Source organism: Hemiscyllium ocellatum, chromosome 16 (assembly GCF_020745735.1).
Source record: "Hemiscyllium ocellatum isolate sHemOce1 chromosome 16, sHemOce1.pat.X.cur, whole genome shotgun sequence".
Lineage (NCBI taxonomy): Eukaryota > Metazoa > Chordata > Chondrichthyes > Orectolobiformes > Hemiscylliidae > Hemiscyllium > Hemiscyllium ocellatum.
This window is the reverse complement of record NC_083416.1, coordinates 75,241,338-75,266,155: the sequence shown is the minus strand read 5'-3', so window position 1 is coordinate 75,266,155 and position 24,818 is coordinate 75,241,338. Positions and strand designations below refer to the sequence as shown.

General features: G+C 40.0%; 1 protein-coding gene across 1 annotated transcript in view; it reads right to left on the bottom strand.

The window, feature by feature from the left end:
- Window positions 1–14,810: 14,810 nt before the first annotated feature.
- The window catches only part of rnf130 (ring finger protein 130), a 153,091-nt gene continuing 143,083 nt past the window's right edge, over window positions 14,811–24,818 (bottom strand). Inside the window, exon 7 of the mRNA XM_060837391.1 lies at window positions 14,811–17,261. Coding sequence (XP_060693374.1) covers window positions 17,152–17,261 — 110 coding nt within the window. The 3' untranslated portion in view covers window positions 14,811–17,151. The remainder of the gene's footprint in view (window positions 17,262–24,818) is intronic.

Sequence of the window (24,818 nt, the reverse complement as noted above, 5' to 3'; positions counted from 1 at the left end):
AGGTTGCACATGGTAGACTAATTAGTAAAGTTAGATCACATGGGATTCAAGGTGACCTTGCCAATTGGATCCAAAATTGGCTTAATGGCAGGAGACAGAGTGTGATGGTGGAGGATTGTTTCTCAGACCAGAGGCCTGTTACCAACAATATTCCACAGAGATTGGTGCTGGGTCTGCTTTTGTTTGTCATTTTTGTAAATAATTTAGGTGAGAATACTGAAGGTAGTGTTAGTAAATGAGGTTGCAGATGACAGCAATATTGGTAGGGTATGGCAGACAGTGAAGAAGGTTACCTAAGGTCACAAAAGAGATCTTGATCAATTGAGTTAATGGGCTGAGGAATGGGAATGAAGTTTAATTAGGATAAATGCAAGGTATTGTATTTTGGTAAAATAAACAAGGACAGGACTAGCATGATTAAAAGTAGGACCTTGGTTAGTGCTGTAGAACAGAGACACCTAGGGCTTCAGGTACAAAGTTCTTTGACATTTGTGTCACATCTAGACAGGGTGGTTAAGGTGTTGAGCATGCTTGCCTTCACTGCTCAGACCTTTGAGTAAAGGAGTTGGGACATCATACACAACACTGTACGGCAAAAGAGGCCTCAACAATGTCCAGTTCTGGTCACACTGTTCTCGGAAGGATATTATTAAGCTGGAGGGAGTTCAGAAAAGATTTATCAGGATGTTGCTGAAAATGTAAGGTCTGAGCTATTAGGAGAGGCTGGGACTTCTCATTGGAGAGTAGGAGGTTGAGGGGTGACCTTATAGAGGTTTATAAAATCATGAGGGGTATAGATAAGGTGAGTAGCAGGTGTCTTTTCCCTCTGGTATAGGATTTCAAGACTAATGGGGATATTTTTAGGTGGAAAGGAGAGAGATTTAAAAAGTACACAAAGGTCAACTTTATTTACACAGCAGTTTGTAGTGGAATGAACTTCTTGGGGATGCGAGTACAGTTTCAATGTTTAAAAGACATTTGGATAAGTTCATGAGTAAGAAATATTTGAAGGGATGTGGGCTAAAGTTTGGGAGAAGATTTGTAGCTCAGGTGGTTCTGTTCGCTGAGCTGGGAGTTTTTGTTGCAAACGTTTCATCCCCTTTCTAGGTGACATCCTCAGTGCTTGGGAGCCTCCTGTGAAGCGCTTCTGTCATGTTTCCTTCGGCATTTATAGTGGCTTCTCTCTGCCGCTTCCGGTTGTCAGTTGCTGTCCGCTGCAGTGGCCGGTATATTGGGTCCAGGTTGATATGTTTGTTGATAGAATCTGTGGATGAGTGCCATGCCTCTAGGAATTCCCTGGCTGTTCTCTGTTTGGCTTGTGCTATAATAGTAGTGTTGTCCCAGTCGAACTCATGTTGTTTGTTGTCTGTGTGTGTGGCTACTAAGGATAGCTGGTCATGTCGTTTCGTGGCTAGTTGGTGTTCGTGGATGCGGGTTGTTAGCTGTCTTCCTGTTTGTCCTGGTTGTCCAGTGGCACTCATCCACTGATTCTATCAACAAACACATCGACCTGGACCCAATATACCGGCCACTGCAGCGGACAGCTGGAACTGACAACCGGAAGCGGCAGAGACAAGCCACTATAAATGCCGAAGGAAACATGACAGAGGCGCTTCACAGGAGGCTCCCAAGCACTGAGGATGTCACCTAGACAGGGGACGAAACGTCTGCAACACAAATTCCCAGCTCGGCGAACAGAACCACAACATATGGGCTAAAAGCAGACAGGTGGGACTATTTAGATTGGGATTATGGTCGGCATGGACTGTTTGAACCGAAGGGTCTGTTTTCATGCCATATGACTCTATGATTCCATAACAGGTTACAGGTAAAACTGGGAACAGTCCAACTGTTAAACTTTGAAACATTGTTACCATTGTTCGGTAAAAAGGGAATGGAAGCTGAGAACTCCCATTGGAGAAAACAAGCTAAAAGAGAAGAGAAAAATTTTTGAGATGAGGGCTGTTAGAGTGAGATTAGTGTAGACAGGCCAGTGCAGACCTGATGGGCTGGAGGGTCTCTTCTGTGATGTACGACTCTGAGTGTGTGAACATGAGATACTTTGAGGAGTAATAAGGAGTTTTTTTGTCTCAGAGTGTGACAGATCTGGAGAATTCTTTACCACAGGGAGCTGTAGAGGCTGGGTGGTTGAGTAAATTCAACGCTGAGATAGACAAATTTTTAATCAGTAATGGCTTCACCATGTCTGACCCCTGAGATGGAAGCTAAAACGTCAACTAACAGGGAGTGGGTTAAATATTTATAAAGGTGGGATTTGATGTGTGTTGGGGTCAGTGGGGGTTGAGGGGGACGTAGTGGATGGCTGGAATGCACAAAACGGTAAAGAGTATAATCCCAGGGGTTAAATAGTTCCTTCACGTCCAATAATTACACCAATTTCAATTACACTTCTACATTGATTTTGGCACAGAGCAGTTTATACTTAGGTGGAACTAAGTTTAGTTTAGGACAACGTGTTCTTAGGAAGTGGACCAGCTCACAACATGATCACTTGGATTTGGTTCTGGTTGGTCTTGTAATGTTTGAAGTCAAGGTTCGATTTAGCTCTGACTAAAGTTTCTCGTTCAGAGTTATCGTCATCATATCATTGTACGAGAACCCAAAAATACTGGTCGTGTTTAATAAATCATCAGCTGGGGAGTCCAGCCACATCCTGAGCAGTGCAGGTATATCAGGGTTGATATCACTGGATTATAGAGTTATTAATAGTTACAGGGAGGATAAATGAAGGGAATATATATAACCACTGTCCTATTAATTATTAAGTTACCACACTAATTTCCCCTCTCGTTCCTTTTTCAAAGAACCGTCTACTCTTGGTGTTCCCTCTTGCTCCTACCGCTTTGTCACTATATCCCTTTCCCCCCTGTACTTCCCTTCACTCTTGACACCTGTTTCCCCTTTCCCAGTCTCCCTCTTCTTGCCATTTTCTCTGCTTCAAATGTCTTTTCCATGCTTCAGCTTTGCTCTTTTCTCTGACCCTGGTTTCCGTCCTTCTTTTCCTCTGATTATCCTGTTATCTAACCCTGGTTTCCCAAATTTTCCAGCTCCTGGACTGTCTCTTTCCCTTCCCCGGTCTCCCCACTTTCTCCCTTTCCTTACCTCTGGACCCCCTTTTTCCCAAAACCTCGTTTGCTCTCCCCAACTTTCCCTGAACAAAGTTTAACCTACCCTCAAACCCATTTCCCCCAATTTCTCCTCGTTTTTTTGCTTTATCCTATCCCAGCTCCCCACGTTAACTTTGAATCCTTGGTCCCCACTTTCTCAATCTTGTTTTCCACCTGTTCCCCACCCCTTGGTCTCCTCTGCAACTAGTTTCCCTGCCCCACCCTCTCATGGACAATCCCATGTTTCTTGTATTTTGTCACAAGACAGCCATTGGTTCAAAACCACAAACAAAAATACTCAACTGCGAAGGAACTCTGCCAAGTTCCACAAAGTTTGTAGATATTTCATGATCATGTGGCCAGAATGTCACATACTTTTTATTTATTCATGGGATATGAGCATTGCTGACCAGGCCAGTGTTTCATACACATCCCTAACTGAGTCATACTTAATTCAATCGTTTCAGAGGGCTGTTAAGAGTCAATCATTTTATTGTGTGCTTGGAGTTAAATTTAGGCTAGAATAGTGTATCCAAGGTTGGGTTGGATGGATTTCTTATCAACAAGAGAATTAAGAGTTGAACAGCACTGTCAGGACTCTGGTGTTGAGGCAACAATCATATCACTTATGATCATATCAAATAGTGGAGCAATCTCAAGCAGTGTGCAGACAGTACAGAGTAGGTCCTTCAGCTCATTGAGTTGTACACCAAAGCTATACTAAATCTATTCTCATCCCATGTTCCAGGACAAGGCCCATATCCTTGAATGTTATTGGCACTTCAAGCACTCGTCCAAGTACTTTTTAAAGGTTGCGAAGCTACCTGCCTCAATTCCTCTCCCAGGCAGAGCCCTCTATAAGCATAGCAGATTTCATTGCTTAGCAGATAATAATGTATCAGATAATAATTAACAACCTAGAGAGCAGTGGAGGCAGAAATTGAATGTGTTCAAGACGGGGTTAGATAGATTCTTGATTGAAGAAGGGATCAAAGGTTGAAGAGGGTACAAAGGGAGGCAGTAGTGTAATGGTAATAATGCTGGACTAGTAATTCAGAACCCCATACTAATGTTCTGGAGGGAGGGGTTTGATGGAGAAATTTGAACTCATTAATTCTGGAATAACAAAAAGAGCTAGGTTAATGGTGACCATCTAAATTTGAGGAAAGACATTCTGGCTATTGAGGGAGTGCAGCGTAGGTTCACGAGGTCAATTCCTGGAATGGAGGGATTACCTTACACTGAAAGACTGAAGCAACTGGGCTTGTTTACCCTTGGGTTTAGAAGACTGAGAGGGGATATGATTGAGACATATAAGATTATAAAAGGATTGGAAGTCTGGCAGCAGGAAACATGTTTCCGCTGATGGGTGAGTGCCGAACCAGAAGACCACAGCTTAAAAATACAGGGTAGACCATTTAGGACAGAGATGAGGAGAAACTTCTTCACCCAGAGAGTGGTGGCTGTGTGGAATGCTCTGCCCCAGAAGGCAGTGGAGGCCAAGTCTCTGGGTTCATTTAAGAAAGAGTTGGATAGAGCTCTCAAGGATAGTGGAATCAAGGGTTATGGAGATAAGGCAGGAAGCAGATACTGATTAGGAATGATCAGCCATGATCATATTGAATGGCGGTGCAGGCTTGAAGGGCTGAATGGCCTACTCCTGCACCTATTGTCTATTATTGTAAAATCCTGTCTGGTTATTTAGTCCTTTCGGGAAGGAAATTTGCTGTTCTTAACTAGTTTGGCCTCCATGTGACTCCAGACCACACAAGGTGGTTGACTCTTAGATGCACTTGGAATTGGCCTTGCAAGCCACTCAGTCCAAGGGCAATTAGGGATAGACAATAAATGCTGGCCTAGTCAGTGATGCCTACACCCCGAACAATTTTTTTACACACCCAGGAGAGTAGAGTTGAGGCTATAATCAGATCTCCAATGATTTAATCAAAAACTAGAGCAGGCTCAGAAAGCTGAATGGCTTGCTCATAATTCATATAACAATGGTGTAGCTTTTAATTTCATATTTATTTAATCGACTGAATTTAAAACTGCCAGTTGTGATGGTTTGAACTCATGTCTGTAGATCATTAGTCTAGCTTTACTAGTCCAGTAACACGATCACAACGTTACCAAAACCTTATGCTTCCAGAGTTAGCAGCTTTTCTCTCCAACTGTATCAACCAACAGGTTTATCCATTAAATCTTCAAATAAACAAAACTGATTTTGACTGGTAAGAGCATATTTGGCAAAATGTGTGGACTTCTGGCAGTTGCTAAATTTTACATTGCCAGTATTGAATTTGCAAACAAGGCTGGTAAGGATTTAAAAGGGCTTTGAATCATTTGATTGGAATCATGATGTAAAAGTGTCGGCATTTAAATCTTTTTTTTGCTAAAGTTTTCCAATTTTGGTCAGAGATATTCCTAGGTATTTTAGCACTTGATAGTCTAACAGTTTGTAAAGATCTAAATGTCCATGCACTTACCCTAACTCCAGATCACAGATGTTTAAGCCTTGCACAGGTTAGCATAATTAAACATGGATAGCACTTGGAAGCTCGACCTAAATTAGTAAACACTGAATTTTCAAAAAATTCATTCATGGGAATTGAGTGTTGTTGACAGAGAGAATTATTCCCCATCGTTAGTTAAAAAGGTGGCAGTGAAGTGGAGGAACTGCAGTCTAGATTAGAACATTGTAACTTAGGCAATGAACCAGAAAGGATACAGATAAGCATGGATAAACAACTTTTGTAACCTGGGTGGTAGACAAATGACTATGGATTTTCTTTTCTCTGACGACTTCCTGCAGTTTTCGAGCATAAAAGTTATTGTTACTTGTTGAAGAATTAGAATTGTGTGTGTGCACTTAAATTAAACAGTCATGTCATATTGAAGCCTCTGCTCAGTCCTCGTACAGACCACAATAAACTGGGATTCCTGTGGCTTCAATAGTTTGTCAATGTGAAACAAACTAGAAGGCAGGTGTAAATGTACAAGTGGAAAGTACGAGCTCTGCTTTACTCGCGGGTTGTCAGTATGCATAGCCTGAAGATTCATTTTTCCATTCAGGATAATATAGTGTGACCATTCGCTGTGAACAATCCTCTCATAGTTTAAAAATCACACAACACCAGGTTATAGTCCAACAGGTTTAATTGGAAGCACACTAGCTTTCGGGGCGTCGCTCCTTCATCAGGCAGCCTTCCCAAATATGTTAGCACTAATCACATGGGCAACTTCGTTAGCTCAGATCCTTCTAGAAAATGGAAAATAGTCACATATAGCAAGTGGCTGCACTCTGATACTTTTAAAAAATTAATTCACAGATGTGGGTGTCACTGCTAGATTAGCTTTTATTTCCTACCCAGATTGCTTTGCGAAACGATATGCTGAACTATCTTCTTGAACTGCTGCAGTTCATGTGTTGTTGGTAGACCCACAATGTTGTTAGGGAGGGAGTTCCAGGACTTTGACCCAGCAACCCTGAAAGAATGACAATATATTTCCAGGACAGGATGGTGAGTTGCAGGCGGTGGTGTTCCCACGTAAATGCTGCCCTTGTCCTTCTAGGTGTTAGTGACATGGATTTGGAAGGTGCTGACTAGGGCACTTTGGTGAACATCTGCAGTGCATTTTATAGCTGGCACACACTTCTGTTACTCAGCATTGGTAGTGGAGGGATGTATGTGGTGCTAAAGAGGCAGAAATACAGTAGTTCCAGTATTTTGACCCTAGAATTCACTTTAAATGTGTTTGCAAGTATGATGGCTCTAAACATTGACAATGTCATCTGAGCATTGGTGGAAGAGGGATATGGTGACAAGCTCTGTGGTTTGTGTGCACTGCTATGATGAGAAATTGCTACTGTAGCTCGGTAACAGCTGCCAACACTGATTACAACAACCCACAGCATCATGTGGTAGCTTAATTATCAATACTTGTGGCAAAACCTGCTTCTGATAGATTAGCCATCAGAACTGTGTGCAAATACACAATAAGTGTGCAAAATGCTGCATTTCCATCAGCGCTCATAGATGGAAGAATGCAATGAAGTGGCCCACTTCTTGAAACAATATGCAACGTTCTTTAAAAGTAAGATTTAAGGTAAAGGACAGCAGATTTAGAAGGGACTTAAGGAAGAATTTCTTTACTTGCATCCCAGAAAGCAATGAATGGTCCAGAATTCTCTTTCCCAAAGACTTATGGAAGCTGGGAGCAATGAGTGTTTTCACATTGCCTTGGAGTTGTTTAGATTGGAAGGTCATATCATCAGCACAATGACTTTATAGGTGGGAGGCAGTAAAAACCCATTGGAAAGAGTGGTTTGGATGCAATGAATTTATGTGTGGTCAAAGACAAACAGGAGAGTACTCAAAAACTGTTGCTATCTCAATCTATGCTTTTCTGACTCTGAAACACAGCAGCATGAGACTGTGGAACAACATTGATGGTGGCTGTTAGCCAATTTATTATTTGGTACCTTAAGGATAAATTTCAAAATTGATTTAGACAACGGAAAAGCAACATTAGTAATGTCATGCTGTAGGAAAGCCATTAAGAGGAAATTTAATTGGAATTAATCCACTTTTGAGTCTTAAACATATTGGAACAGGATGTTATTCAAACATAACCCTGACATACATCACACACAGTACTTACAGTATTGTCAATATACAATATATCAAAAGTTTAAGCATATATTGTTGATTTTTTTTCTATGCTACATGACGACATTGGAATTAGCTATGATTGATCAACCTGTCACCAACTTGCTAAGCATCCGAAACACTGAATAAACAAACCAATACACAACTGTTGTTAGTAAGTTAAAGTATTTCTTATTATCGGTATTTAGTTTGGATTTTAAGTGCCAATTGAATACAACAACTTATTTCAACTTCTTATATCTAATCTGCACTGCACGTCTAAACTTATCTGGGCACAGCGGGGTGTTTACAACTGCAAAATCAACTGGTGACAAATGGACTTGATATCAGGTCTTTTCACCCAATAACTGACATAGCTAACAGGGCTAGGCTCACACAAGTTATATGAAGCCATTTGATATATGTAGCCAAGAACTGCAGAGAAATATTTGTTATGACAGACCAAGGCTGTAGGGGTAAATAGTTTTTCGGTTGTATTGAAAGTTTAAACTAAAAAGAATTAAAAATGCCCATTTCCTGTCTCAAAGAAGATGGGACAGATTGTGGGTGAAGGGCTGCTGGGGTAGGGGAGCAGCCTTTCAGGAAGCAGCTCCCCTATTAAGATACTTTAATGAGTACTGAGGATTCCTCCCTTATTTCCAGTGTTAAAGCTAGATAGCTGGGTTTTCAGTCTTCGAAGCACAGCAGTGGAAGGGAGGCAAGGGCTGCTGCATGGAAAAGGTAAACGCCTTTTTAGCGCTGCTGGTGTTCCAAGTGGAATAGGAGTACTTCCCCTGGATCACTAAGCTGCCTTGTTAACTCTAACTACCAATAAATACACCACTCCCCACCACAGTGATCCAACGCTCCACTGATCTCCAGCCTACAACAAGAGATGTGATCTCCCTCTATCCCCATTTTCATCTGCTGCCTCACTGATTGCCTCATTCCTCCTCTCCAGTCATGGGCTTCCTACGGAACAGCAGTCAGAAAGGCTTGCATTTACATGGTGCCTTTCATGATTTTAGGATGCCCGAAGTGCTTGACAGCCAATGAAATACTTTAAAGTACGGTCACTTGCTGCAATGCAAAAAATGCAGCAGCCACTTTTCCCCCAGATATCTCTCACATTTTGCAAACTAATAATGACCAAGTATTCTGCTTTAGGAATTGATCAACAAATAAAATCGCCAAGAACACTGGGCAGAACTCTCTACTCTTGGCTAAAATATTTTCATGGGATCATTTACGTTCTTCAGGTTGGCTTGTGGCCAAGGTACAAATTCCAAAAGCGATTATCAGGGCCAACTATTAAAGTCACGGAACCTGACAAATCATGATTCTAGTTGGTTTTCTAACCGTGGAACTGTCCAAGCCCCAATATTAATTGTATTTTTAATTACATTCAGGTGGTGGGCTATAATTGGAAATTCACTCTGAGTCCTACTTTCAGGAGCAAATTAGAATTGACCCTTTTACTAGGAGGTACAACATGGCTATCACATGTTCATTGAAAACTTGCAAGTGAGGAAAGATTAGATTCCAGTTCTACTCTATTGCCTGGCTATTTGGAGTAGAGCATCTTGCTTACTCCCTTACTACAAAGTATTGAGGCCTGTAGGTTGGGAATGAATAGATCAGTTAAATCCAGACTGAATAGGTCTATTGCTCTGAGATGCACTGGGCCTGTTGAATAAGACACAAGACCTTTCTTTACTTAAAGCATTTTAATCTCAAAAGGATAAGGAACGGAGTTGGAGAAACACAAGCTCACTTAATGATTTTCAGTTATGAAGAGAGATTGGATCAATTGGTGTTTTCCTTAGAATAGATACGATTGAAAGGAGGCATGATTGAGATGTACAAAATTATGAGAAACATAGATAGGCTAGACAGGAAGAAACTTCTCCGCTTAATGGAGGGCTCAGCAATCGACAACATAGATTTAAGGTAAGGGATTGACGGTTTAAAGGAGATGTGAGGAATTTTGTTTTGGGTAGGAATGTGAAATTCACTGTCTCACAACATTTAAGTATTTAGATTTGCACCTGCAATGTTAGGTGGTAGTTTTTGATCAGTTTGGACGTGATGTTTTTCTTTGTTAGAGATCTCTATGATGCGATAGGTATGTTTCTGAAGATTCTGAAACTCTCTACCTAATAGGGCTGTGAAGGCACTTTCAGTACAAGGACTGTAGCTGTTCAAAGTGTCTTCTTTGGAGCAAAGATATTTTACAGCTTGGGTAGAGGCCCTTCAGCCCATTGTTTCTCCAGTGGTCATTAAACTTCAATCTATTCTAATCCCATTTTCCAGCCCTTGTAGTTTGGTATGTGATGCTATTTCAAATGTTCATCTAAATACCGTCATTCTTTATGTCATAAATGTGCTATATGGCAGCCATTCCATCACATCCACAGACACAAAATGAATTTTAAAAATCGCTTTGGTTGCTATTTCCTGTAAAATAATCATGCTATTTTTTTTGAAACAGTTTATATTCAGCAGAGAAAGTCTTGAAAAATATGTGTTGGTGACAATGATCAGAGCAGATATCCTTTAGCTTATCATCAGAACAGCTCATCTTCATGCTCAGGTGGCTCAGCACTTTTGAATGAACAACAAACTCCTTGAATGAGACAAGCAGGAGAGTTTCACAAAAGTAAAGGAATCAAAGAAACTGTTGAAACATCCCTTGGTAGCCATCAGAACAAAGTCAGTATAACAAGAAGAAATAGGAGTAGGCTGTCCCGATCATTGAGTCTGCACCATTCAACACAATCATAGCTGATCTTTGTTTTCCCTCAAGATTTCTTGAGACTCTCAAAATTTATCTCTTTCTTGAATATATTCAGTAATGGCATATCTACAACTCTGCAGAAGAGAATTCTAAAGATTCACAACTCTTTATTGCCCCTTATCTCGAGACTGTGCACCATGTCGCAAGTTCTCCAAAAAGAGGGAACAATCTCTCCATGTCTACCATGTTAAGCCTCTAAGAAATCTTCCTATTTCAATTAAATTACCTCTCCATCTTCTCAACTCTAGAGAATATGGCATTAATTTACTCAGCCTCTCAGAAAAGGACCACTGTCTTTTCTCATGGACCAACGCAGTGAACTTTCTCATGGTTGCCTCCATTATAATGAATGAATGCATGCATCCAACCAACTGGTGGCAATCTTAACTCATTTGGACATTAAGTGCCTTTCTTGATATTAGGATGTCCTAAAATACTGCACAGCCAAAGAAATACTTTGAAGTATGGTCATTGTTATAATTCAGGAAAAGCAGCAGTCAATTTTTATCCAGCAAGCTCTCATTGATAATGACTGTTTCAGGTGAGAGATAAAAATTGTCAATGGTGCAATGGAAGAACTCACTTCTGCACTGCAATAGTGGCATTAGATTTTTTACATTCACTTGTATGGGTATAGTGGGCCTCAGCTTAGTGTTACATCCAAAAGATCATAGCTCAAACATTATTCCTTCTGTACTATACAGGCCAGGGGCCTAGGTAATGTACTAACGTTTCTGAAGTGAGAGGTGAACCTAAAACCTTGTGATTCAGAGTTGAGAGTGGCGAGTGGTATTACAGTTGATATGGTTTAGCTAAATAATGATTTTAAGAAGCTGAAGGGAAGCAAGACTGAAAATATTAATCACCAATGATGCAATGGAAGGACAACATACAATTAGTCTCAAAGGAGTAAATGGCAGTTGTAGGGGTATGCATAAACATTTGTCATGTTATACTTGTTGCTCACTCTCACATCCGAGATTGTGTCATCGAGTCCCAACTCCAAAGACCTGACCCCACACTGTATGACAAATGCAGCACATTAAGGAAGTGCTCACCAGAGGCACTGTCTTTCAGATGAGATGACATTGGAGGGTTCCATCTGCCCTCTGGGCATAAAAGGTCCCAATGCACCATTCAAAGAACTCCCATGTGCTGGCTCACATTTATCCCTAAAATATCACAAAACAGATTAAGAGTCACTCTGCACAGAAACAGGTCTTTCAACTCACCATGTCTATACCAACCAGCAAATGTCAAATTATACTAATCCCACCTACCTGCACGTGATGCATAGCTACTACGCCCTGGCATTTTAAGTATCCAAAACTAGTTATGCAGATCACCAATATTTACAGGAACTTGCTGTGTACAACTTGGATGCCACATTTCCTACATCACAACAGGAACAAGTAATAAAGCAGCTATGAAGTTCATTGAGACATAGCTTGTGAAATGTACTGTAAAAACATAAAGGCAGAGAAGATAGTGGAATGACGACCTGAAAAGACTTAAGGGTGAGAATCTTGAAATTAGTTAACCTGGAGACAGTGGCACAGAGAGAATACAGGGTTTGTAATTTTTTTTTATTTAGAGAATTTGATCTATATTTGAAAGGACAAATGAAAATGAAATAATACAAGGCTTTGTCAACCTTGGTTGATAGTTCAGGAACTGTACATTAATTTACTGTTTTTATTTGTTAACTAGATATGGATGTCATTGATAAAGCCAGCATTTACTGTCCATCCCCAAATGCAAGGGAATTGTTAGCCGCCAACTTAAATAATTTTATCAAAACACAAGGACATGCAGATCTCTCTGAATATCAATATGTTTCCATTCCTATCATTGTTTCTAAATACTTTCGCCCCCAAAGTGGAGAAGTTAACATTTTCTCATATTATATTCCGTCCGCCATTTTCTTGCCCATTCACTTAACTGGGAGAAATGGGAACTGCTGAGGAAGGTTAAGGAACATGACACCTTAATATTGCATTGCAGTGGAACAATAAACAAGATCTAGGTTGGCAAAGGCATTGGGATGGAAGAGAAGCCTCTCTGTTGGGTTGACTTCCTGAGATTGCAATCTCTGACATTCATGGTTCTGATGATGGGTTACAGATGGGCTTCTGGTTCCACTGGCCATGGGCATTTATGTAAGGGTAGGGTATGGCAAAATACTGGTGTGGCCACAAAATTTCCCCTAACTGGATCTTAACTAAATAGGCCATGACAAATTCCCATGTAGCTGTTCAAACATTCTTTTGTAGAAATTAATATGTCAAGCCACAAAATTATAAATGCCAGTATATGCTGAGTTCAAGCTGAGTTAACTTGGATATATTTAAGAAAATTGAAATTTGCCCTAATCTGAAGCATTGCACATGCTTGCAGGAAAGGTGTAAGTGTGGTACCATCCCAAAGCGTGTCGCCTAAAGCCACCAAGGTGATTGAAATTGCAGCAATAAATATCAATCTTCCATCATGACCAATTTCCAGTGAACTGTGGAGCAGCAGCAAAGAAACATTCGCACAAGTGGCAGACAATATGATTCTAGTTGTAAATATGCATTCCCCTAGGAATGTAGGTGGGCTATGTGACCCACTTAATCTTGGACCATCTATATCCAAATATTCATCATTGTTAATCACATCTTTTATTTATTCATCAATCCTTCAATACAATGAGGTAGCCACAATACATTTTGACATTAGTTTCAGCCAAATAAAATCCCATTTCACCACATAAATGCCAAAGCTAGTAACTGGCAAGCAATTTGTTTTCTGGCATGGGGGATGAGAGGAAGGAAAGCTAAGCTTGGCAAGCAAGTGGGCTGAATGTCATAGCACAGGGGGAGAATTACAAATTCCTGGTCCCTGTTCAAAACTTCAAGCACTAACTGGACACAGTTTGGCAGAATGAAATAAATCACTCCAGCAATTGTGGACATTGAAGGTGGGGTGAATATTTTATGTGCTATTCTCTCAAGTGATTTTCATTACTTTCTATTAAGTTTACATAAAATAACAACTTCAGCCACATTGAGCAATTCAGCCACACACAAAAAAAAACCTGCGGATGTTGGTGATCAGAAACAAAAACAGAAATTGCTGGAAAACCTAAGGCATGGGAAAAGTTGCTCAGGCCCCAAAATTATTGGTCTCGATATTGAGTCCTGAAGGCTGCAAGGTCCCCAAAGCAGAAAATGAGATGTTGATCTTCCAGCTTTTGCTGAGCTTCGTTGGAGCACTGTAGAAAGCCTGAAACAGATGTTGGCCAGGGAACATGGTGGTGTGTTGAAGTGGCAGGCAACAGGAAGCTTCTCCCCTGTTGTCCCTCCAAACAGACCTTGTCATCACAGGGATTGCCACCATAGCCAGTGTAATGTCAGCTACTAATGGCTCCCATTAGCAGCTACTGATTCTCCCAGGCTGATTTTTGCCCTTGTTTTGTTTGCCCAACTGTGGTTTTCTCTCTCTCTCTCTCTCTGGGCTCCATCGCCATTTACTTCCTCCCATCACATTTCCTAGCTACAATCAATTCTGAAGAAGGGTCACTGATCCTGAAATGTTAATTCAGCTTTCTCTCTACCGATGCTGATAGACCTGATTAGTTTTTTTCCAGCACTTCCTGCTTTAATTTAACAATACAGGTGGCTTGTGGATAAAATAAAACGTCCATCATGTACAAGTTTCTCAATGCAAATAGCTGGGGTTCCTCATCCCATAATTTTCTTTTTTACCTTTCAAGATTACTGACTGTCATTGGGTTGGGGTTGGGGGCAGATGGCATGGGATGGGGAAATGTACAAATTCTTCTGGTACCAGCATATCACCTATGCCTCATTAGATCATTTTTTTTTGTGCTGGGAGACTTCAAAACATGAAGGATCTCTCTCTTTGCACAACACAACACATGAACACTTCCTGGCATGGTTCACTGGATAGCGATCAGGAAGGCTGTCTAATTTTCTCTATTACGGAAGGTGAAGTCAATTGCGGAGTTCCTCTTCTGCACAGATTCGTATGGCAATGAGATCAAGATAATTTACACTGAGAACTAAATGTGGCAATGCAGTTATTCACTAAATATATTGTGCAAAAATATTTTTAACATAAAAGTGCAGAATTGCCATAGTTTACAGTAATCTTTTAATAAAAATATCAGATTATGTATAATTAGCATAAATAAAATTATAATGAACAAGCTACCATATTAGAAATGGCAAGGAAGTTTTGTATGTGGCTTTAATGATGCTAAATGCAATTAAATGAACCAAGAACATGTTTTTAAGCTCAAGCCATCTAACCTCTTCAGAAATATCAAACATGATTTACAGTTTTCACTGAACCAACGGCATGCGTACAAGTGTGTTTTCTACAATGTTTAATCTTCTCCTTCAATACTAAAAAAAAGCTGCTTATATTTAATAAGCAGTTTGAGTTCAGGTGCACCTATACCATGTGCTGTCTGCAGTATATAAAACAGGTGTACAGCATCACAGAGAGGGGAACGTGTGCTGCATCACTTAGTGGGGTGCACTACACTGCGTGGAGTGCTTGTTACTCTGTGGCTGAGGCAGGTGCACTATAATCATTGAGAAGCTGCTACTTAGGTCAATATCTGCTCATGCTTTCTTCTCTCAAGGAATAGGCTATGCAGCAGTAACTTTCTCACTAGAGAACTCAGACATTACAGGGCAACAGGTTGCTTAGTGGAGAGACACTGAGCCCATTGCTGCTCTCATATGACATCTGCACACACCCAAATTCCTAAATTCAGGAATTCTTGGGTGGCAATCAGAAACAGGGAACACATGTTTATCAATCAGAAATATGGCCTCCTGGTTCATTTCCCATTGCATCAACTCCCCATCTTAATCCAAGAAGCAATGAAGTCAACTTGGAGTTCTTCTGTTGATTTTACTGAGATTAGCCAATCAAGGGACCACACTGTGGCTTTCTGTTCATTGTGCACTACCATTACCAAGTGAGCCTTCAATGAAGCCTTAATGTCCACATCTTAATACCAAACTCATAATGAACAAGCCTTGCAAATCCTAGTTTGAAGGTTCTGGTGGAACATTTCAGCAACTCACTCAAGAAATCATGGCAGACAGCAGCGGTGGGGCCAATCAATACTTAGAACAGATTCTTGTTTATTAAAATTGTTTTAACTGAACCAAACATGGTGTGAAACTATTTAACCTTACAAGCCTATTTCACAATTTAGTTGGAACAACGCTGATAGACACCTTAACTCCATTAACGGAGCGCAGCTCTATCTTATCCTCAATATCTTATCCAGCAAAAATAGTGTTCTCAGTCTGGAAAGCTCCAGATGACCCCAGAAATCACAACTTTCTGGCGAGGTGAGAATTTCAGCCCTTCATGAAATTTTGTGTGAGAATCACTTACTGATCGGACTTCTGAACAGCCTAGCACTAACTTCACAGTTAAAACCCATTGTACTGGATACTTGAACCACTGTTTCTCTATACCCAAGTGAATTCCTTTGTAATTTTGAACACCTCCAATAAATGACCTCATCATGTTTAACTCAAGGGAAAATAAGCCATCGTTGTCCAACCTAGCTTCATAATTTAACCTTTCAAGCATTTACATTCTGTTTGACTCTGTGTACCTATGTTGCCAGTTTGAATGTACTATGTCAGTCAAGCAGCAGCACTAGGTCACCAGGAAATAAAAGTCTAGTCACATTAATAAACAATACATAGTTATAACATGTGACTGGCCCTCATAACTTAACCTATCAAGTTGTAGTAACATTCTGGTCTGGCAAGTCCAAATATTCTAGATCTACTGTAAGGGGAACAGACTTAAAATAACTAGAGAAACGGCTGCAGACAGTTTGAGTCAGGAGGTCCACAGAAAATTGGGTCTCTTCTAGGGTGCATATTCAACACACCTCATCATCCACAAGAACCATTGGTTGCCCTCAGCCAATTCTGTGAAAGCTCTAAAATTTTTTGAAACCTTCTGAAAATCAAATCCATTTACACAAACAAGTTCCAATTTTCAACATTGCTGTTCTTTATCAAAGCTTGACAGACTATATGCATTTCTACTTCAGGCAATCATCTGGCATTAAGTTCAGGTAATCGGATCCAGTTCCCTCTACATTTGTGCTTCTTATACTGGAGCTGCTGCTTGGAAGTATATTTTATAAATATTAGACCTCCACTGCATAAGAACAAAATAAGTCAAAGTGGATTATGGACAGTTATTGGGATCATTGGCCTGTGTCATGCTCACCAGCAAAACATTAAACTAAAGATATTAATTTCTTATAGGTTTTGTAGGAAGGGGCAAAACAGCTTTCCCCACAATCCAAACATGTTAACCTTCACTGGATACCATGGTGAGGATGAATAAGTACAAGAAAAACAATGTTAAGACAGGCAGCATGTGGTATTATTTCCCCTCTACACTTTTGTGCACTTAGTTCCATTCCACAAGTAGAGATAACGTTTTGACGATCGCAGCTTTAATTATTTGTGTGCAGTAAGGCTAAGATTGGTTTGAAATCTGATGGTTTGAAATCTGATCCAACTCATGCTTTGTCCTGGTCACTGTGGGCAATGGAAGGCTGAATGGTGGACAGCTCGAGCTCATACAACATCATTTGCCGGGGGCTGGTGTCAAGATGAACATTCTGACCATCTGAAAAACAGAGAAACAAAGTGAGCCAAGTTTTATTCTCGTATCTATGATGATAAGAAAAAGCACAAGCAAACAAATGGTAACTTCCACAAAAAGAAATTATGAGAATGTTTAGTCAATCAACAACAAACCCATATCTATATTCTGCAATTAAGAATAAGTTAGACACACACTCAAGAGGAAGTAAAGGAGGTTTGGTACACAGGTGAAGTCATTCCCTCCCACAAATGTGGGCACAGTCATTCAATTAGATCATGGCTGATCTGTATCATAATCATTGCTGCTTCTTGCTGAATGTCACTTAACATGCTTGCCCAACAAAATATCTATCACAGTTTTGAATTTTTCAATTGCTTCTTGACTGTTTCTTAGGTAGATAGTTGCAGATTTCCACCATTCCTTGTGTGAAGTCCATCCTAATATCATCCTCAATCAACCTTGTTGCACTTAAATTTTAGTGGATTTATTTCACGTCCCTTTGTTTTGGGCACCCCACCAGAGGAAAAATGATTCTCTCACTTAGTCTGATTGAATCCTTTAATTACTTTAACATCTCCATTAAATCCTTCTTAATTTTTTCTATTCCAGGGAATACAAGCCTTGGTTATGCAACCTTTATTCACAATTATACCCTTTCAGCTGCTATATTATTCTACTGAATCTAAGCCATATCCTCTCCAAAATCAAAACATATTCCTGAGGTGCGGTACCAATGCAATACGACAATAAGACTGAACCAGAGCTTTATGAGACGAAAACCAATAGGAAAAGGTTTCTGTGGAGCATGAACATACATGCATTTAAGGTACATAAAGACCATTTAAACCAAATGACCTACATTTGTCCTATAAATACTCCATAATAGTAAGTGTCGCCCCCTTGTTCTCTTCATTCAGAAAATGGATCTGACCATTTACTATCACTAGAGTTGTCAATTGCTGATGCACTGCTTGAATTCTATTTGGTAGCCAGCTTTTTTGACTGGTAAAAGCAGTTGTTTGGACTCACTGCATCGGTCTTGTGGCACTGAGTTAATGTACATCAATAACAATAGAACCAAGTTGATGATCTTTTGATGAATTCAGACTTTTAGAGTGATTACATTCAACATATATTTTCTTCTTTGAACCAATCCTTAATTAAATGTTAACTTCTAAGACAGTTACAAAGAAATAGTCAGGAACTTTGAAACTGACCAGTAGCTTTCAAGCTAAAGTTACCAAGAGCTGCAGTACTTTCTGCCAGCCATTCACTACACTTCATAAACTGGCAGCAGTGGAATTATTTTTGACAGGTCAACAGACAAGTCTGTCAAATGCTACAATGGATGTCAAATATAGTAGCAAAATTCTGCTCTCACGAACTTACCTGCAATTAGTGGCCAGTAGTGAAAGCCTTTATCTTAAACCGTTGGTTCATTTGCCTTACTGTGCATGTACCTCCCCACGTCTTCACCACCTCAATGGAAACAGCTTCCCTCTGCCTGCCCAATTTATTGGGGAATATACTTAAATCTAAATGAGGTGCATGTACGTGTGCATGTGCGCGCGTGCATGGTTTAAGGGAAGGTGTCCTCTCTGTTCTACCTGGTTTTGTAGGAGGTGCAGGTCGAGGTTCTTGACATTACAGACCTAGCAGGCAGCAGAAAAACTGAGAACACTAAAAATCCAAAAGCATAAGATAAGAGGATTTGGAAACACCAAATTTCAGGCAGTCTGAGGTAAAGAGTCTGTTTAATGCTTACCAGCAGGAATTAAGTGTTGATCTTTCTCTTAAGGGAATTGGAATGAAAGAGCATGTAAGTTATGTTAGAATTATATAAAGCCCTGGGTTGACAACATAGTATTGAATTCAGTACTGGTGTGATGATCATGGATCATAACTGACGATCACCTTTGGATACACTGAACTTTTAACTGCAACATGTGCTTTTTTAAAAAGAGAAGATTCAGCTAAAAGAGCACTATAGATTTAAATTCAGTGGCTTTCTTGAGAGAATACCCCTGAAGTATTAAGGAAGCTTCAAAGGGAGAAATACACTTCAAATAGTACTGCAATCTCCCAAGAGTATTTGCGAGTATGCATGACAGAGAGAAAAAAAATCAGCAGTTTGGGTGAGAGAAAAGTTTGCGTTTGCGTTTTCATGAATACTTAGGGACAGGAATTATAAGCAAGCTCCAACCATGGTGTTTATGTGCTGGTGAGCGGAGATGCTTGTGTGCACTGGTAGGCTGAGGTGTTTGATAAGTAGGGTTCAAGCACTGGTGTGCTACAAATCATTGTTAAGGAATCATCCATCAGTTATCCCTGCACTGCATGTAAACGAGTCTCTCACTGATTGCTGAAAGCTAGTTAACAAGGCAGTTTAAAAGGAAACAGGAAAAGAGAATTTCAGCTGATCTGGCAAAGCCAAGATTCTTGACACAGATAGCTCAACCAGCAATGTTCCATTAACTACTCATCACAAAGACTGATGTATATATTTGGAACTTCTGTTTTTTTAATAAAAAACTTCTCATTTCTAATCTGTCTGTGGATTGTGTTATTTATTCTTGTTTTAGTAACTCATCAACCCATTGTTTTGTTACCCCATGAAGATCTGATTAAGACATTTCCTTTTCAAACCTATATTCCTTTGGTCAGGGAGAAAGGTATTTACACAAGCAAAGGATTCTTTCTAAGTTAACCTTGTTGTGACCAACTGAAGAGCCAGGTGAATAAGGGCAGTCAATTCATCATTCCTTAACCAAAGCTTAATGATTTAGAGTATCCCGTCTAGAATCATACCAAATTGGAGCACCTCACTTGGGGCCTGGTCATAACGCTGGGCACTGCACCTCAATTCAGTAGAGATTCACCCAAATTATACCAAGCCTTCATATGGTTAAATTAGGACAATTTGCTTAGGTTGGGATGAACTTCCTTCAATATACAAGATTAAAACTTGCTCTTAGGACATAGATGTCATTTACTATCCATGATAGTGTCCTTTGGAAAGTAAAATGCCTTCTTGAACACCTCAGTCCATGTGGTGTAGGGATACTCTCCATATTATTAGGGAAGGAGCTCCAGCATTTTGATAAGTAGTAGTGAAGGAATCATAGTGTAATTCCAATTCAGAATGGTGTGGAGGAAAACTTGTAGGTGATGGCACTCCCATGTACCAGGTGCACTTGTCCTTCCAGGTGGTACAGTCTCAGTTTTGGAAGATGCTGTCTAAGCTGAGTTGTTGCAGTGAATCCTTTAGATAGTACACACTGTTACCATTGTGTGTCAATGTTGGAGGAGGTGAATGTTGAAAGTGTTATTGGGGATGCGAATTTAGCAGGCTGCTTTGATCTGAATAGTACTGGTCTCCTTTAGGATTATTAGAGCTGCAGCTACACCAAGTGAAGTGTATTTGAATAAACTCCTGACTTTTACCTCGTAGATTGTGGACAGGCTTTGAGGAGGCAGAAGGTGAGTTGAATCATTTGCTGTCAAATTTCAAGCCTTTGACCTATAGCCACAGTATTTATATGGCTAGTTCAGTTCTGTTTCTGGCCAATGGTAAATTCACTGGAGGTTGATCATGGTGGATTCAAGGATAGTAACATCATTGAATGTCTGTGAAAGGCAATTGGATTATTTCTTGTTGATGACACTTGTACTATTGATCAGGCAGCAACCTTCATCAGGAATGTAGGACTTTTGCCTGAAACGTGGATTTTCCGGCTCCTTGGATGCTGTCTGACTTGCTGTGCTTTTCCAGCACCACTCTAATCTAGACTCTGATTTCTAGCATCTGCAGTCCTCACTTTTGCCTACCTGTATCATTGGTTCAAACCTCAATGTTGTCCAGGTATTGATGCATTTGTACGTGTCTTAGTATCTGACGAATTATAAATTGCTCAATCAAAACCCATCCCATTTTGAACTTATGATGGATGGAATGTCATTGATTAAGGAGCAGAAAATGGTAAGATCTACACCAGTGATATCCTGTGGTTGAGATGATTGTTTTCCAAGAAGCAAGAGCATCTTTCTTAATCCAGGCACAAGTCAAACCAACACCAATCACTCCAGTTTTGCCGAGGCTCTTGATATCACACTTGGTTAAATGTTGCCTTGACGTAAAAGGCCAGTCACACACTCATCTCCTCAACTTTGTCTTTTGATCCAAGGCTATAATAGGGTCAGGAACTGAGTGGCTTGGCAGATCGAACTGTGCACAGTGAGCAAATTACTTTGAAAAGAGCTGCTTGATAACACTGTTGACAGCTCTTCCATCATTCTGATGATTTAGATTTGACCAATGAAGGGTAATTGGCTAGATTAGATTTGCTTTTTTTTTTGAGGACTGAAGATACCTGATGAAAACTTCACAGGGGTAGCTGTACTGGAACAATTTGGCTACGGATATGGCTAATTTGAACATATGTCTTCAGTACTATGGCTGGAATGTTGTCAGGGCTCAGTCTTAGCAGTTTCCAATGTCTTCAGCGATTTCTTGACTTCACGTGGAGTGAATCAAAGTAATAGAAGGTTGACGTTTTGATGCTGGAGTTCTCAAGAGGAGGCCAAGATGGGTAATTTATCTAAATTTCTTGTTTCAGTCTAGTATTTTGCACTGATGCTGGGCTCTTCTATCATTGAAGATGAGGATATTTATGGACTGTCCTCCAGTGGCTGCTTAACTATCCAACACGATTCATTATTGGATATGGCAAAACTACAGAGCTTAAATCCAATTCGTTAGCTGTGGGATCATTTAGCTCTATCCACCACTTGCATACAAGTAGCTGTGTTGTAGCTTCAATGGGTTGATACTTCATTTTAAGTTATGCCTGGTGCTATTCCTGACATTCCCTCCTGCATACTTCATTGAACTAAGGTTGAACTCCTGGTTTGATGGTAATGGTAAAGTTAGGGGGATATAAAAGATATTTCTACTGCTACCGATGACTCACCAGCTCACGAATGCCTCATCTTGAGCTTCTAGACCTGTTCTAGAGCTGTTCCAATTAGCTCCATGGTCCTGCCACAAAATATGATGGAGGTTATCCTCAATATAACAGCAGGACTTAATCTCTGCAAGGACTATGTGGTGGTTATTCCTACCAATACTGTTACGGTCAAATGCTTCATCAATAAGTAAACTGACAATGAAATCAAGTCGTTTTTCTCCTTGTTGGTTTGATCACCTCCTGCTGCAAGTCCATTCTAGCAGACATGTGTTTTAGAACTTGGCCAGCTTTGTCTGCAGGAGTGACACTGAGCCACTTTTGATGCTGATCATTGAAACTCCCCACCCAGGGTACATTCTGTCCCCTTGCCATCCTGCGTATCCACATGCTGTTCAACATGAAGGAATACTGATGCATCAACCAGGTGTTAGTGGGTGGGTGGACAAAGATGGATACAGCAAGTGGTAATTACCAATTGCTTTTGTTGCCCATGTTTGACCTGATGCATTTCATGGAGCCTGGAGTTAATGTTGAGAATTCACAAGGCAACTCCTTCCCAACTGTTTACTACTGCTCTGCCACATCTATTGGTGTGGTATATTATCCATAACATAATTCCCTGAGATTGGTTTTTAGGATAGCTCTCTCAATTTTGGCCCAAGCTCCCAGTTATTCGTAAGGATGACTCCGCAGGATGAACTGTTCCAGTGACTTGGTTTGTACTGGGTAGCACATCCAGTTTCATTCTATTTACAAGACAATTTAGTGGCTCACTGGAATAGTTGAGAGAGGAGTTAAGTATCAATCATACTGCTGTGGATTTGCAATCACATATGGGCTAGACCAGATTCTTTCCCTAAAGAATGAACCAGATGAAATTTTACACCAGTCCACAATGATTCCATGGTAACCATTCAACTATCTTTTAACTTCAGCTTTATTAAATTAAACTTTACCATTTGCTGTGATAGAACTTGAAACTGTGCCCCTAAAGCACTAATAACAAAAACAGAAATAGCAGGAAAATCTCAGCAGGTCTGGCAACATCTGTGGAGAGAAATCAGAGTTAACGTTTTGGGTCCAGTGGCTCTTCTTCAGAACACAAGCATTAACCAGGGTCACTGGATTAGTAATTCCACTGGCATTACCATATTATTGCCACCCCTTAATTAAGACGTTTACAATAATAATGGAATTTGATAGGGTGCATACAGAACAACTATTACTTCTTCAGGGGTGAGCTCAGAACAAAAGGGTATAACCTTAGAATTAGGTTGTTTGGGGTGATGTCAGGAAGCATTTCTTCATATGAAGGTAATAGAAATTTGAAATTCTTCTGAAGCATTAGGAACCAAGATGAGTAGATGAAATTCAAATCTAACTGAATGGAGGGACACACTAAAGGAATTGAATAGTTTTTTCCTATGTTTCTAGGTCTTCATTGGAAGTGGGTATAACTTCTTCATTAGTTCTGATGTAGGTTTTACATAAAACATCATCTTATCCATTGTCTCCTCAGAGGCCAATTGAAGAGCCTTGTGTTTCAGGCACATTTTCCTTCAACACAAAGTAAAGCTGCAGGTATTTGTCAGCCTGTTGGGGTTACTCTCATTGGCTTCCAAATTAAATTGGAAAAATCAAAGCACTCTTTTAGACATATCATTAATGTGAGATATCATTAATGAATGACTGGAATTCTTCCAATGATACAGGCAACTTCATGATTTAACATGGATCAGGGCTTACATCTTCAGTACATTCTAACCACTCGAGTTAAAATGCTCCTTCTGAATTCTCTACTGGAATTCCTGGTAATAATTTCATACAGATGGTGCCAGTTATGCTCTTTCACACAAGAGAAAATATTGACACCATTGAGTCCTTTCATAGTTCTAAATTACCTCTATTACGTCATCCCTCAGACTTGTTTCAACAGAAAGAGAGATCTTGTCAATGCCTTCTGAATAGTTTACACATGCATTTCTGGAGTTATCCTCATCTCTGTGCCCTCTCCTATTTTACAATTTGGTAACTGGAAATCTGGTCTCAAAACTGCCAGAACTGTAGAGTTTCTCCTCCATTCTGTGTTTGTTTCATATTTCTAGTTCCTAATATCATGAGAGGTTTTGGTTGAGAGCTAAATATTGCCAGAGCATCAGTGAGAGCTCTTCATCAAAATTATACCACAGGATCCACTGCAGAGATTGAGTTCAATCCCTCATTTGAAAGTTAACCTGACCAATAGTAAACTCTCCCACAGTAAAGCACTAGAAATACCAGTATGGGGCCTGAACAGACAACCATCTGATACAGAAGTGAAAGTGCTACTAATTAAGCTGCTGCTGACATCTAAATGATCAACATCTGTTAAGTTAACCATGTCTAATTGAAGGAAACATAAACATCAAAATACCAAAATGAGTGCAAGGGCTGTCTCAAGATTAAAATATTTAATTGATGAATATCTTTTAATAAATACCAGTCAAGTCACTGCAATCACCACACAACGAAACTATCACAATGTTTAGTTAATATATTTCAAAATTGAAATCAACATTATGGTGGAAACAAACTCTCAGCTGAATACATTGTTGGAAGAGTAGGTTATGCA